Raw genomic sequence first — 16,606 nt, 5'->3', positions numbered from 1 at the left:
TTTCTGTCACATACATATAAGAACCACTTTATACACATATATAGGAAAAATTGACTAAGCCTTCTTGCAGACATATTTTTTGACAAAGAAAGCTCAAAGTTTTCACTAAAAACATGTCCTGATCTCTTGTGGCCATGGTTTTTAAAACAAAAAGCAATGATCTGGAAATATTTGTCAGAAGGACAACCGAGAAGTATTTGTAAAATATTATTTGAAAATCAATTCAGCAGCTTCTGACAAGATGATTCTCAAAGTATCCACTACAGCTATAATAGGAACACAGGACCCACCCTCTGCCAGCCATGCTATTTCACATAGCTGAACGATCTGAAGTAATTTGGTAGGTCACACAAGGGAAATTATTTCAGAATTGGGCCAGTGGTTTCAGAGAAAACTGTTTGACATTTTCCATAGCCATATAGAGAAAACTAGTCTGCACCCTGGTAGCCATGTGTTTTTTTTTTTAATAAATCAACATAACTTAAAGGAACTTTGTAGAGGGTCACCTAAAGGACATTTCAATGAAATGATTTTGAAATCAGGACAGTGTTTTCAGAAGAGTTTTCCATATAGTTATGTAGCTACTTCAAGAAAACTAGTCCTGCTCCTGATGGCCATAGTCAAGGTAACTTGAATGATTTTTGCAAAGGGTCACCTAGGGAACATTGCTGTGAAATAATTTTGAAATTGTGCCTCCAGCTTCAGAGGAGAGGATTCTTTAAACTTTAAGCTTTTCATTTTGGTTGCCATGACAAAATGACTTCTGCAAAGATGACTTAGAACTGAAGGAATCCGACAGTGGACCACCAAAGGAACATTCCTATGAACAAGTTGAAATCAGCTTGGTGGTTCAGTAGATGTTGTTTGGACAATGGACATCCAATGATACTAAACGCCCACCATGAGCACTCTGGGCTCACATAAGCTAAAACAAAGCATATTGCACTATTAAATGTCTTGTATAAAAAATTTACGATATATAATATATAAATAAATGCTTAGCACCTGAACTCACATACAATAATACTGTATTAACAACAGATTTTTATGAACACTATCAGATGTGAGAAAATAGCATTAAAAATCTATAGAAACAAATAACAAGTTGTTGGCAGCAAATCTAAATGCAGCAACAGAGATGTATACAGCTGTAAATTATATAAAGTAATATGTGAGGATTGTTTTTATGAACAAAGTTTTGTAACTATCAGCTACGCAAAATGAGAGAGGGAGAGAGCAAATAACTAAGTTTAAAAGCTTTCAAACAGTCTAAAACACAATTTGCATGAGCCTAGTTAATTAATGAGAAAATTACAACATATACTTAAACTTAAAAGTACAAATATTATAAAATCAATAAAAGTAATACAACAAATATTACTGATTTATATTAATGCACTATTTCAAAATTTTGTGAGTAAAATTCATGAACTTGAAGTCTTGAACAAAACCGAACAATTCATTACTCAAGCTGCAATACTATCACTTTTCAAGTATTAACTATACTGTAAATCACGTTTTCATATTGTATGTTCAGGTTTTTCATAATATTGCTCTTTCTCAGATAATTCGAAATTCTACTTTTAAACAAAGAAGTACATTTGTATAATATATATTTTTATAGCTCTTTGTTATAAAGGTACACTACTAACCCACATATTTTAGGCAAAACAATCATTTCTCTCAAAAAATCCATAAAAAGTAAGTACTCTGAAAGTGACTAGTGGTACAAACTTATTGTCATAAATATTTTGCAAGATATTCTTATAAATAACCAAAAATATTGTGCAAAAGGTAGTAAACCATTGCAACGCCTTTGAAATAATGCAGAAAATTTACACTCTTCTTGCATTTTTATCAATATCTACTTTAATTTTCACACACTTTATCATTTTTCAGTGTCATATACATGTATACATTCTATTTCAAACTTGGTGGAAATGAACATGTTGAATTTTTTTACCCAAACTGCAGGCGAGTAAATTTTAATAAATAACTTTGGTATTGATATAAACTACCTTTGCATTAAACCATTTATAGAATAAATTTGACCTTATGGTATTGTTAAAAAGAACTTATATTCTTATTATGATTGATGATGTACTTTGTAAAAGTCAAAATAAATTCTATGTTCTGTTCTGGTCTTAATTTGTTGACAAGCTCTCTATAAGTGTATAAATCTGGTGTAAGTACAGACAATGGATTATGAAAAATTGTTGTAAGGAAATTTGATGTAGTTATATCTTACCACCAAAATATCAGCTAAAATAATACTGATTGTGTTTTCAAACCTACGTTGCTAGTCCAACATTTTTTTTTTTAATTATTGAAATGTTGATGTTCACTGGACAGCATAGTCCCTTGACCAAAGAAGTGACTTTCACTAATTTGAAAATTGAAATTTGGACACAAATTTCTTTTTATCTAAGACTGTTATTATTAACATGTGGTTCTGAAATGTCTGTTATGCCAAACAGTACCAATGCTTTAACAGAATAAATGGGAATTCAAGAAAAAATAACAAGTATACATAATCTGACTGTGACATCTTCCTACGTTTCTTGGTTCTAAAACTCTAATCAAACAAAATAAAAAAGCAACTAGAGGAACTATGTCAAATTTTCAGATCATTCTTATAAAGTTGTTTTCAGTACCAGTTTCAAAAATGAGTGATACAAACTAATGACTATATCTATGACAACGACAAATATGCAAACCTGCCAGATAACAGTATGATTTTTTTAAAATGGACTGGATACATGACACCCATCTAAAGTAAAGTGTAGAAATCTTAAATGAACGTTTCATCAACGTAGCAACAAATACTGTCTCAGAATCGTTGGTATAGGTAATTCCTTCACTTTGGAAACAAAATTTTTTCCATGACAAACCTCACTCAAGTGTTTCCGAACTTTGCCCCTGCATATCTGTTTCAGGCTCCTTGGTGTTCTGGCTTCTGTATCTAACATATCTATCAATTTTTGGTCTCCATTTCTTGCAAACAGAATTTTCCTCACATATCTTATTTCATTGTTTGAAACCCCAGCATGAATTAAAAGTTTGAGAATGTCCATGTTTTTGTATTTCAGAGCCCAAAATAGTGGTGACAGTTGAGTGTTGGCTGGATAGCGTGGTCCTTCAAGACTGCTACCATTCATTATGAGCATTTTGATAATTCCAGAACTGACTCTGTACATCATAGCAGTCAGCAAGGGCGTGTGATGGTAAATGTCAGTCTTATTCACACTAGCACCATTACAAATTAGATATTCCACCAGATCTGGCATTTGTTGTCTAGCTGCCACCCATAATGCTGTATGTCCAATATGATCTGTTGCATCTATATCTGCACCATTGTTTGCAAGTGCAACAACACCTTCAAAAAAATGCATTCTGCAGGCTGTGATAACGGGAGGTTCAATACGATTGAAACTGTCTTTACTACACTTGTTCAAATCAAACTTTTTACTCCTTTCATGGTGTTTCATGAGCATGTTGAATATGTGAAACTGTCTCTTCTGTAAAGACAGGGACAGCACTGTAGCACCTTTCACTGAAATGTTCACATCAACATCCGGATGTGACATAAGGATATTTCGGACAGCCTCTGGATATCCTGAAACCACTGCCATGTAGAGATCAAATGCCAGCTGTGATAAATTATAATCATTGACTGGCTTGAATGAAGTTCCTGGAATTAATTTAGCACGATATGGATCACTCATACTTCTCCCAATCACTACTTTCTCAACACATCCAATATCCTGACCACCAGGGCATAGGCTCGACTGAACTGACATTGTTACATTCATCTGCTGAAACACGTTTAACAAGTACAAGTTGATTTAGTGCTAACAATCAGCCTGTAGATGTGACATACAGTTTTTGATATCTTCTAAACTTTGCCTCTGATTTAATGCAGATGTTTTCTCATCAGACTTGCTTAGACTTCCAATGACCAGGATTCATTCCCTGTGGTGATCTGATAAGCATAATTAGGGAGATTGGATGTAATGTAACATAAAATCTGTCTATCCCCTCGTCACAGTCAATACTTATGATATAGATCTTGCACTGATTCTGTCATGATAAATTGCAGATGTTGGATTTACATTAATCCATAAACTATATATACTCCATGTAAACAAAAATGTCCACAAATGGAAACACTCTTTTTCCATTATTTCCAGTAGCAGAAAATTTACCGAGAGATCAATAACATTACTTAGTTATAGTTTATCTCTGTCCTTTTTCGTTAACAAAATGGACACTGTAACGATTTCTGAGTTGTTATTATTTCTTTACCTAAATCAATGCATGTGTAAGACACTGCGACGTTGTACGTGAAGTAAATTTTGACAGATCTCCTAAAATTTCTTCGAGCGGAAGTGATCAATTAGAAGCAGATAATTACAATGGTGAATTGTGATTGGTCTATGAGAAGTCAAATATCCAATGAAATACCTTGGAACAACCTAGCCAATGAAACAGTCTCTTACATGTTTCCTTACGTCAAGGCACATTCCGGCAGCGGAACAAACACACTAAACTTTGTTTTGCTAATTTTCTGCCATCTAAGCTAATTATGCCCACGTTATTGAGAGCTAAATGTGTGGTTGTTGGTAAAGTTTTCTTTTATTTGTTAAAGTTTTCCTAAATTCTTCTATATGCGAGAAATGTTTTGTTTATTTATGTTTCTAAGTAACACGTTTTCGGATAGGCAGTGGCAAGGGGTCTGGTTACAGAATCTGTAGACAGCCCGTGCATGAGCTGTCTAGAAGTCCGGTAATAAACGTGTATTTATTGACCCAGTGTTCCCAGAACCCCCCAAATGTGGGTTTTTCACCCCCAGAATGGTACTTTACACCCCCAGTTTTGGAGACAGCTGTGGCTAGCCACTAGGGGTCTGGTAACCGGACCTATAGACACTAAATAGCAATAAGTACGCCGTAATCGGAAGCTTTTATTGTTTTTCTTGGGACTGATGAATTAAAATAATAAACATTTGTCACCAATAGTGACAGCTCTTGTTATCTCTGTAATTACTTGATGATTTTGATTTAAACTTAAAATAATTATTCCGCATCATCACCCACATCATCTGGCACAATGGCCATACCCGGTATCTATTGCACCAATAATATATTTTATGAATTTCAATTATCCCCTTTTTTAGAATTTCAGGTTAAAGTTTTGGTGCACTTTTACCCTATCTCAGTTATTACCAAATGGATTTGATTCAAACTTCAAATACTGTTCCACATCATCACTCACATCATATGACACAAGGTCCATAACTCTGGCATCAATTGTTTGTGAATTATGCCCCCTTTTTGCTTAAAATTATAGGTTAATTTTGATACATTTTCACTATATCTCTGTTATTACAGAAAGGATTTGATTCAGATAAAATTTCAGGTTAAAGTTTTGATGCACTTTCACCCTATATCTGTTATTATCCGGACCACGAGATCGGGGGGTCTAAAAGTCCTGTTAATGAACCCATAGCCACTTCCTTTAGGATAGGTATGCTTAAAGAGTATCATATACTATCTTTGGTCACGTTATTAATAAAATTACATATCATAAATCTCACGTGTAACATAAGATAAAGAGAAAACTTACAAATTGAAGATAAACTGAAAGCCAGAACATCTTTTTCAGGAGATTCCACCAGTGGTAAAAGTTCATTATGTCAGGTGTTTCACAGTGATAACTCATTCTTTCCAAAGAACTACACTATGGTTTGTATTAAAGCTTTCCTTGCTAGTTATTTTATGCACTTTTAGCTCAAAGCCCTTTGTCTGTATGATTAAGCCATCATTTTTTCAGAATTTTCTAATGATTGCTATCAATTTAGCAATGATTTCTCCTGCGTGATTATGGAGTAATAATAGTTTCTTTTCTTCATACTTTTACTGTTTTGAAAAAATCTACGAGGTATTTATTTTATTTTACTTCGTCAGCGTTTTTGATTCCATACCTCATGATTTTATTTCGATGTAAGTGAGATGTGGAACCAAAATTTGTAGTCCTGTTTGGCGCTATATAACCTATACTGTGTTGGTGCACCGTAAAACCCAAATAAATAAATAAATCATCGTCGGCATTGGTTAAAGAGTTTAGTTAGGTACACCTTTTCTCAAAAACTGTTAGAGCTACAGCTTTGAAACTGTGCACACTTGTTTAGCATCATTAGGATACCATGTATATCAAGAACCATAACTCTAACCTGCATTTTGTCAGAATTATGACCCATTTTGTACTTAGAAAATTTGAATTTCTTGGTTAAAATTTTTGTTTAGGTCACCTTTTCTCAAAAAAAACTATAAAAGCTACAGCTTTGAAATTTTGTATACTTGTTTATCATCATTAGTGTAGACCATGAACCGTAACTCTAACCTGCATTTTGTCAGAATTATGGTCTCTTTTGTACTTAAAAAATCTGAACTATGACTCTTTTTCAATATTGTCCAGCACTTGCCGACGAACGATGGCACCCGCAGGTGGTGCTCTTGTTCTTCTTCTTTTTAGTATCATCACTGCAGTACATTATGATAAATTTATGGAGTGCTATTTTTAACTAATATTCTCGTTCATTTTGCACCAGGTCCTGGGAAGGACTGAAGTCTAATCTGTTGTAATAACTTGAAGCCCAACCTATTTGCTTTTGATACCCATTGTATATGTCCTGTGTATGATCATGTGTTCAAAAGCAATAAAATATGATTAAATCAAATTTTTGAATATCAATTATCCTTCTTATGCTTTTTAAATAAATGTATTTAGAAAAAAAAAAATTTTTACAAGAGTTTTTATAAAAATCCACTGTCCATAGTTAGTGCGACTGACCAGTCTGTATTTAAGCACATGATTGTTGTTGGGATAAACTTTAAAGTAAAAAATTGAGAAAAGTAACTGATCCTGTAGCAAATGAACTTCTAAAGACTCATCAGACCCCTTCTACTCTGAAACTTTTACCATCTATAAATACTCTTTAGTAATTAATGAAACCCCTGAATGAAATACGTAATGCATAGTAATCAATAGACTAAGTCAAAACTATTGGTGGACCATATTGGCCCTTGGTACTTCCAGCCTTGACTTTCTACTGGCAAGTCATCAAGTCATTCAGTTAGTGTGTAATATGACATAATTTACAAGGCTCACTCTGCAAGACATCAACAACAAAACGTCAGCCATAGCCAGCTTCCATCACCAATGTTTAATATATAAATTCTGACATTCACTTTTCTGATGATAGCTTAACTTATAATATAGCTCCTCTTTGTTGACATTATTCTTAATTGTATTATAATCAATATTGTTTACTTTTACCTTTCTAGACAACAGGTGTTGAACTGTTGGTGAAGCAGGTTAACATACCAGACACAAAGGATGGAGTGGTATGTATCCTTATTGGTGTGCACATTTTGCAAAATTGTCTTCCTAATGATACATTCATGTCTTATTTGGATTTAATGTAATTGACAAATTTCTGTTAACCTCTAAAAAGCATAAAATGAGTTATTGTTGTTTTTGTTGTGTTTTTTTTTTGTTCCAATGCAACTTTTCACAATGCTTTTTACTTATGACTGTCAGTTTTACATAAAAAGCAATAGTAGCATTATGTAGCAGTTGAAAACTCTTGGATTAGCACTATAGTCTTGGTTTAAGTGAAAGAAACGGACTTCATTAAGTGTAACAGAATTGTTATACAAGTGAAGATGACATACCATTTAGGACTGTCTAAGGCACTGAAATTAAATATGTTTACTGTTTACAGGAGCTGTACCTATATGACTCAGCTGGAAAAGAACTCTTTGCAGAGTTTGTTCCAAAATTTGTAAGTAAACAAGAATTTTGTTTTATAGTAAGTCAGATTACAATGTGCAGTATTATATATTGGCAAAGTTTGACATATTTTCAATCCATTCATGTCAAGTCATGACAAATTGAAGTAGTGTTTGTTATATCTCCTTACTTTATTTCTTGTTTATTTGGGTTATTGCTGTTTTTCCAGTAATATTCCAGTTTTGTAATGGCAGCTTGTTAAGTTCACCAGTAATATTCCAGTTTTGTATTGGCAGCTTGTTAAGTTAACCAGTAATATGGCAGCTTGTTAAGTTAACCAGTAATATTTCAGTTTTGTAATGGCAGCTTGTTAAGTTAACCAGTAATATTTCAGTTTTGTAATGGCAGCTTGTTAAGTTAACCAGTGTTTCTGATTTCTGTACCAGTACTGAATTATACTTGACAGGTAACTGACCACTTGCCCACAGTATCAGCTCTGTTTAATGTTTTTCATCATGCAATGTTGCCAATATTCTTTTTTTATTTCGACAAGATTTCTGTACTATAAAGTTAATTTACTATTCAGTTTGAATTACTTTTATATCCAATTATAATTTTCATATCATTCTAGTGGGAACATCCATCATTAGTAGTTGTTGTATATGACTGTACTAGTGAGACATCGTTCAACAGTTGTGAGAAATGGTTACAGAGAGTTCGACAAGAGAGCCCTGATGTTCAGATACCTGGTAAAAATTCACCGTTCTGTCTTTATAAATTCATTTGTCACCCCACTGGTTGAAAACAAGTTGTGGAGACTATATGATTGTGTTTTTTATCTGTCATTCTGCCCATCAGTGTTAACAAATGAGTACATATGTCATTACTTTGTGTCTAGGACAATAGATAACAGTACATCCATTCATTCCATTGCTCTTATGTAACTTAAAATTTTCTTATGTTGCTAAAGGAACAATAGTGAGAACAAAAGAGTAGCCAAATAAGTAAAAAGGCCAACACAGATTTTTTTTCCTGTCCAGTCCATAAATCATCTATCAAGGGATTTTAATTTTACTTGGCACAAATGTTCCCCATAGTTGGACAATATGTCTTGCACTACACCTGATCCCTAGTTCAAAGGTCAGAGTCACACTTGGAGGTCAAAGGTCAACAGGTTATTTTTTTCTTGTCCAGTCCATAACTCTTCTGTCCATTAAGGGATTTAATTTCACTTAGCATAAATGTTCCACATAGTAAGGCAGTGTGTCATGCACTGTGCCCAGATCCCTAGCTCAAAGGTCAAAGTCACACTTGGAGGTCATATGTCAACTTGGTTTTTACATGTCCAGTCTGTAACTCAACCATCCTTCAAGGGATTTTTAGCTTGACTACTAGCACACTGGCCATAGCTTTCACAGAAGCAGTGGTTCCAACGCCGCAGTGCAGGAGGATTCGTCGCAGAAGCGGTGGAGAAATATGGTCGGCTGACTATATTTACACTCTCATCGGTACTTTTTCTAACGAGTGTTTCACGTTTTACTGAAAAACAGCCAGTGAGACAGGAGCCCACATGTGTACTCTTCCAGCCACAAACACTTTCTCAGTGCAATTCTTTGTCATTAATGTAAACACTTCTATACAGTTTGACCAGGGACTGCCGTTTTTGTAGAATTCTATCAGAAATGGTAAAATCTTGTACAAAACGACCCCTGAGCACGTTTGCATCAACATGTAAGTCTGACACTTTCAAGCAAAAACTTTTTCTCCGTAATTGGTGATTTTTCATTGCAAGCATACAAAATGATCGACCAAAAATGATTCCAACGCAGTGTGCGGTGGGTACGCAACGCATTACGGTGGATCTTGTTTCTTTAATGTTCACTTTTGACTTTAAATTGGAGTAAACAGCATTATTCCAGAATTTTGATTTGGTAGGGCCATGAAATCACTTTGACATTAGATAGCAACAGAGACTGAAAATTAAGAATAAATATGATATTCATTTGCACAACCGTAAATACAAAATATCAAGTGACAATATTGATTGTCTGGTTAAATGCGGACCACATGCGACTTCTGCATCTTATGATAAACCAACTAAAGTACAATGCAATTACTAATACGTAGCATACCATAACAAAATGCCATTGAGCAGCTGTGTTATAGGAGTTAAGACTTTTTACAAGTAGGCTAATTTACCTCTTCTTCAACAATATCCTTTTATTTTCAATATCTCAGTGTCAAGGGAAAAATTTAGATATTTTTTCATAGTGACAAGATTAGATTATTTGATTGCCCTTCGTCCGTCAGTCGTCTGTCCGTCCGTCCACAATTTCTTGTGAGCACGATGGAGACCTCATTTTTAGCTCATCTGATTTTTTGAAAAAAAATGATGAGTTATTGTCATCACTTGAGTGGTTGTCGGCGTCGGCGTCGGCGTCGGCGTTGCCTGGTTAAGTTTTATGTTTAGGTCAGCTTTTCTCCTAAACTATCAAAGCTATTGCTTTGAAACTTGGAATACTTGTTCACCATCATAAGCTGACCCTGTATAGCAAGAAACATAACTCCATCTTGCTTTTTGCAAGATTTATGGCCCCTTTTGTACTTAGAAAATATCAGATTTCTTGGTTAAGTTTTATGTTTAGGTCAACTTTTCTCCTAAACTATCAAAGCTATTGCTTTGAAACTTGGAATACTTGTTCACCATCATAAGCAGACCCAGTACATCAAGAAACATAACTCCATCTTGCTTTTTGCAAGCTTTATTGCCCCTTTTGGACTTAGAAAATCAGTTTTCTTGGTTAAGTTTTATGTTTAGGTCAGCTTTTATCCTAAACTATCAAAGCTATTGCTTTAAAACTTGCATCACTTGTTCACCATCATAAGTTGACCCTGTACAGCAAGAACCATAACTCCATCCTGCTTTTTGCAAGATTTATGGCCCCTTTTGGACTTAGAAAATATCAGATTTCTTGGTTAAGTTTTATGTTTAGGTCAACTTTTTCTCTTAAACTATCTAAGCTATTGCTTTGAAACTTGCAACACTTGTTGAACATCATAAGCTGACCCTGTACAGCAAGCAACATAACTCCATCCTGCTTTTGCAATAATTATTGCCCCTTTTGGACTTAGAAAATCATTTTCTTGGTTGAGTATTATGTTTAAGTCAACTTTTCTCATAAACTATCAAAGCTATTGCTTTAAAACTTGCAATAGTTTTTCACCATCATAAGTGGACACTGTACATCAAGAAACATAACTTTATTCTGCTTTTTGCAAGAATGATGGCCCTTTTTAGACTTAGAAAATCATGGGTAGGACAATATTTCTAATACACAAAAAAAATCAGATGAGCGTCAGCACCCGCAAGGCGGTGCTCTTGTTCAACAGATTTTAATCCCTGAAGGAGCCAAAATGTTCACCTTATGAACATGATTGCAGTGACATTTTACTTCCGACTTAAACCACCATTACACACAAATTAAGTCACAATAAGATCTCTGTTCCTATTGAAAACCAGCTAGATTCTGTCATAATGTTCAAGAGATACTACCCCTGAAAGGGGCAAATTTTCTATTCTGGCCCTCTCAGCCATATAAGGTTTCATTTATGCTTGGATTTGATACAAACTTGCATATGTGTGCCCAATCACATGATCGCGCTACGTCATTTTGAGCTCGAAAGTTAAAGTGGAAACGTAAACAAAAGTTATAAATCAGGGTGTAAGTTTCTTTTTTTATTCAATATATTGTGTTAATAATTAAAGTGCTATCCCCGGTACTACAATTTTCCTGCCAAAACCTTCTCGTTTTAACGCTATTTCTATTCAACCACGTTCGACAGTATGCGCTCAATGTTTAAGTCAATTGAACAGGAATAGCATTAAAACGAAAAGCTTTTGGTGGGGAAATCGTAGTACCGGGGATAGCACTTTCAAATAGGTTTCGAATCATATGCCTGATATAAACACAATATATAGATTAAAAAACTTACGCCCTGATTTTAATTTTTTGTTACCTTTCTACTTTCACTTTCGAGCTCAAAATGACGTAGCGCGATCACATGATTAGGCACACTGTGCACGGAATTTTTATCTTAAGAATCTCTAGGTCAAGTTCGAAACTTTGTCATGTGGGGTCAAAAACTAGGTCACCAGGTCAAATCAAAGGAAAGCTTGTTAACACCATACGCCACATTCATGGCCTTATCTTAAGTAATGTTTATCTTGATGATTCTAAGGCTAAGTTTAACATTGAAAGATAAATGGAGAAATAGAGTACAAACTACTAACAACAGACAAGCAGAAAGAAATGTTACAATAAATGAAAGACAAAAACTTCATTCTCCTTTGAAAACTGTCACAGCGCCAATCAAACATATTAAGAGACCTTTAACTCCAAGAGGACGACAAGTAATCAACTCATTTCAGTTATTCTTATTATAACAACTGAAGAGAAATTACAGCTGGGAACATACTTAAATATGCTAAAACATTATTAAAAACCTAAAAATGACAAATGGTTGCAGCATGTGCATTGTGTTGGAGAATACTCCCCTGCCCCCACCCCAATGCGTACCCGACTTTGATATTATGTGGCCAAAACAAAAATAAGGGACAGCAGAAACCCTGTCAGTTTGTATATTAGATAAGTTTGTCTGTTCTATGATGTAAAAGTCGCAGGTGGTAAGCATTTAATCAAACAATCGATATTGTCCGTTGATATTTTGTAGGAAAGGGAAAAGGAAAATGAAGAAAACCTTCATGCTTAATATGAATAATCATAATTGAGGTGTATTTAGTACGAAAGAACATGGCGTTATTATTTGGCAGTTGATTTAGTAAAATAATTATGGTTTAAAATAAAGCTTTTCGTGTATGCATTCAACAGAACGGAAGTGCAAATCAATAGTATATTATTACTAAACATTTTCTATTGCTGTCTGATGTCAAAGTGATTTCATGGACCTACCCCAATCAAAATCCCAGGAAAATGTTGTTTACTTAAGTTAAAAGTCCGTATCGAACATTAAAGAAACAAGATCCACCGTAATGCGTTGCAATTGTACCCACCGCACACTGCGCTGGAATCATTTTTGGTTAATTTTTTCATATGCCTGTAATAAAAATTCACCTATTACAAAGAAAAAGTTTTTGTTTGAAAGTGCCGTACTTACGATTTGCTGCAAATGTGCTCAGGGATCATTTTGTACAAGATTTTACTATTTTTAATGGGAATTCTACAAAAACAGCAGTCCTTCGTCAAACTGTACAGAAGTGTTTACATTAATGACAAAGAGTTGCACTGAGAAAGTGTTTGTGGTTGGAAGAGTACGCATGTGGGCTCCTGTCCCACTGGTTGTTTTCAGTAAAACGTGAAAAACTCATTAGAAAACTTACCGAAGACAGCATAAATGTAGTCAGTCGGCCATATTTCTCCGCCGCGGCATTGGAACCACCGCTTCTGTGAAAGCTATGGCCAGTGTGACTAGTATATGAAGTATATGGAGAGCTATCTTATATTATCAGGCATAGGTTAAGAGTTTGTATGCACTTTCACTCTGTCTCTGTTATTTCTAAATGAATTTGATTCAGATTTAAATCAGTTGTTCCCATCATCATACAGCATAAGTGCCATAACTGTGGCACCAATATTTCAAGAATTATGCCCCATTTGTACTTAGAATGTCTGGCTAATTTTGATGCACTTTCACTATATCTCTGTTATTTCTGAATGGATTTAATTGAAACTTAAGACTGTTTTTACACATCATCACCCATATCATATGACCTAAGGGCCATAACTCTGACACCTATTTTTCATGAAATATCCACCTTTTTTACATAGAACTTCGGGTTAAAGTTGTTACTTAATCTGTCATTGTAATTTATCATAATTAATTCAACAAAACGTGAAGTAAAAACTTATGATCATACTAAAACCGGGTAAGAGCAGAATGGAAATTACAAGTTGAAGTACATATATTTGCTATAGCCTTGGTGTATGTTTTACAGGTGTTGTTATAGCAAACAAAACAGATCTCGACCAAAGACGTGTTATCAGTCCAAAAATGGGTGCAGACTTTGCAGCATCACAAGGTCTTAAATACTTTGAGTGTTCAGCAGTAAGTATTAGTTAAAATGAACTCTACAATGTCAGCTAGTTTACATCAGTAACTTGTCAGTTATAATGAATTCTACAGTGTCAGTGTTCAGCAGTAAAAATCAGTGATGATGAACTCTACAAGATTAGTGTTCAGCAGTAAGTATCAGTTATAATAAAATCTACAGTGTGAGTGTTCAGCAGTATCAGTTATAATGAACTCTGCCATGTCAGTGTTCAGCAGTAAGTATCAGTTATAATGAAAGCTACAGTGTCAGTGTTCAGCAGTAAGTATCAGTTATAATGAACTCTACAATGTCAGTGTTCAGCAGTAAGTATCAGTTATAATGAAAGCTGCAGTGTCAGTGTTCAGCAGTAAGTATCAGTTTTAATGAACTCTACAATGTCAGTGTTCAGCAGTAAGTATCAGTTATAATGAACTCTACAATGTCAGCGTTATAATGAACTCTACAGTGTCAGTGTTCAGCAGTAAGTATCAGTTATAATGAACTCTACAGTGTCAGTGTTCAGCAGTAAGTATCAGTTATAATGAACTCTACAATGTCAGTGTTGTAATGAACTCTACAATGTCAGTGTTCAGCAGTAAGTATCAGTTATAATGAACTCTACAATGTCAGTTTTCAGCAGTAAGTATCAGTTATAATGAACTCTACAATGTCAGCATTCAGCAGTAAGTATCAGTTATAATGAACTCTACAATGTCAGCGTTATAATGAACTCTACAATGTAAGCGTTCAGCAGTAAGTATCAGTTATAATGAACTCTACAATGTCAGTGTTCAGCAGTAAGTATCAGTTATAATGAACTCTACAATGTCAGTGTTCAGCAGTAAGTATCAGTTATAATGAACTCTACAATGTCAGCGTTATAATGAACTCTACAATGTAAGCGTTCAGCAGTAAGTATCAGTTATAATGAACTCTACAATGTCAGTGTTCAGCAGTAAGTATCAGTTATAATGAACTCTACAATGTCAGCGTTATAATGAACTCTACAATGCAAGCGTTCAGCAGTAAGTATCAGTTATTATGAACTCTACAATGTAAGCGTTCAGCAGTAAGTATCAGTTATAATGAACTCTACAATGTCAGTGTTCAGCAGTAAGTATCAGTTATAATGAAAGCTACAATGTCAGTGTTCAGCAGTAAGTATCAGTTATAATGAACTCTACAATGTCAGTGTTCAGCAGTAAGTATCAGTTATAATGAACTCTACAATGTCAGTGTTCAGCAGTAAGTATCAGTTATAATGAACTCTACAATGTCAGCGTTATAATGAACTCTACAATGTCAGCGTTATAATGAACTCTACAATGTAAGCGTTCAGCAGTAAGTATCAGTTATAATGAACTCTACAATGTCAGCGTTATAATGAACTCTACAATGTCAGCGTTCAGCAGTAAGTATCAGTTATAATGAACTGTACAATGTCAGCGTTATAATGAACTCTACAATGTAAGCGTTCAGCAGTAAGTATCAGTTATAATGAACTCTACAGTGTCAGTGTTCAGCGGTATGTATCAGTTATAATGAAAGCTACAGTGTCAGTATTCAGATGTTTGTATCAATAACATTGTCAGTATTCAGATGTATATATATCAATAACATTGGCAGTATTCATATGTATGTATCAGTAACCTTGTCCATGTTCTGATGTATATATCAATAACATAGTCAATGTTCAGATGTTTATATCAATAATAATGTCAGTGTTCAGATGTATATCAATAACATTGTCAGTATTCATATGTATGTATCAGTACATTGTTCATGTTCTGATGTATGTATCAATAACTTTGTCAGTGTTTATATGTATGTATCAATAACAATGTCAGTGTTCAGATGTATGTATCAGTAACTTTGTCGGTGTTTAGATGTATGTATCAATAACAATGTCAGTGTTCAGATGTATGTATCAGTAGCAGATGTATGTATCAGTAACTTTGTCGGTGTTCAGATGTATGTATCAATAACAATGTCGGTGTTCAGATGTATGTCTCAGTAACTTGTCAAGTGTTTAGATGTATGTATCAATATCAATGTCAGTGTTCAGATGTATGTCTCAATAACTTTGTCAAGTGTTTAGATGTATGTCTCAATAACTTTGTAAAGTGTTTAGATGTATGTATCAATAACAATGTCAGTGTTCAATATTCTTGAACTTCATACAATTGTTTATTTTGCAGAAAGAGATGCAGGGAGTTGATGCACCATTCTACTACCTGGCTAATGAATTCTACAAGATATACCAGGAAAAAATTGAAATGTTTAAATCCCTAGGAATGCAATGATTTATCATAAATTACAGACATTCATATTTTTATACATGTACATTCCGTCCACTCTATTGTATCAGTAATTTATTAGTTGATCTGAAATAAAAGTTGATATTTAGAAATTTTTCAGTTTGCTTACTTGTTGAGATTGCAAAGTGGTTGTGTTAATTATAGTCACATACATCAGAATCTTATCTGCTCACTATGGATTTAGATTTGTCTAAAGCATTTTACCACAAAAATACTTTATTTAAACAAAAATGAAGGGAAATAAATATTCTGGTTTCAAGGCTTTGCACTAAAATTTAGACAGTTTTTTTATAAAGGTTGTCTTTCTTCTTTTTTTATTGTGTTGAAAATTGAAATAACTTTCACTAAATGAACACCACATTTTCAGAAAAGGAAAATGTAAAAT

At 34.1% G+C, this 16,606-nt stretch overlaps 2 protein-coding genes across 2 annotated transcripts; one reads left to right on the top strand and one right to left on the bottom strand.

Moving 5' to 3' along the window:
- Positions 1-940: 940 nt before the first annotated feature.
- On the bottom strand, positions 941-4,398 carry LOC123564492 (ankyrin repeat and SOCS box protein 8-like). The gene has a single exon (XM_045358124.2). The coding sequence runs from the start codon at positions 3,810-3,812 to the stop codon at positions 2,808-2,810; it is 1,005 nt and encodes a 334-aa protein (XP_045214059.1). The 5' UTR covers positions 3,813-4,398; the 3' UTR covers positions 941-2,807.
- A 72-nt stretch (positions 4,399-4,470) lies between these two features.
- On the top strand, positions 4,471-16,313 carry LOC123564493 (intraflagellar transport protein 27 homolog). Its single transcript, XM_045358125.2, has 7 exons — positions 4,471-4,622; positions 5,665-5,744; positions 7,347-7,406; positions 7,787-7,846; positions 8,426-8,543; positions 13,808-13,917; positions 16,102-16,313. The coding sequence occupies exons 1-7, from the start codon at positions 4,586-4,588 to the stop codon at positions 16,204-16,206; spliced, it is 570 nt and encodes a 189-aa protein (XP_045214060.1). The 5' UTR covers positions 4,471-4,585; the 3' UTR covers positions 16,207-16,313.
- Positions 16,314-16,606: the final 293 nt, after the last annotated feature.

This window comes from Mercenaria mercenaria, chromosome 2 (assembly GCF_021730395.1).
Source record: "Mercenaria mercenaria strain notata chromosome 2, MADL_Memer_1, whole genome shotgun sequence".
Lineage (NCBI taxonomy): Eukaryota > Metazoa > Mollusca > Bivalvia > Venerida > Veneridae > Mercenaria > Mercenaria mercenaria.
This window is presented reverse-complemented; position numbering and strand designations above follow the sequence as displayed.

What these genes read in the sequence shown, in the direction of transcription:
- LOC123564492 (XM_045358124.2), bottom strand. Translation starts at nt 3,812, where the DNA reads ATGAATGTAACAATGTCAGTTCAGTCGAGCCTATGCCCTGGTGGTCAG.
- LOC123564493 (XM_045358125.2), top strand. Translation starts at nt 4,586, where the DNA reads ATGCCCACGTTATTGAGAGCTAAATGTGTGGTTGTTG. An exon ending in AGCTAAATGTGTGGTTGTTG is followed by an intron (nt 4,623 to 5,664) that starts GTAAAGTTTTCT and finishes CATCTTTTTCAG; the next exon opens with GAGATTCCACCAGTGGTAAA. An exon ending in CAGACACAAAGGATGGAGTG is followed by an intron (nt 7,407 to 7,786) that starts GTATGTATCCTT and finishes TACTGTTTACAG; the next exon opens with GAGCTGTACCTATATGACTC.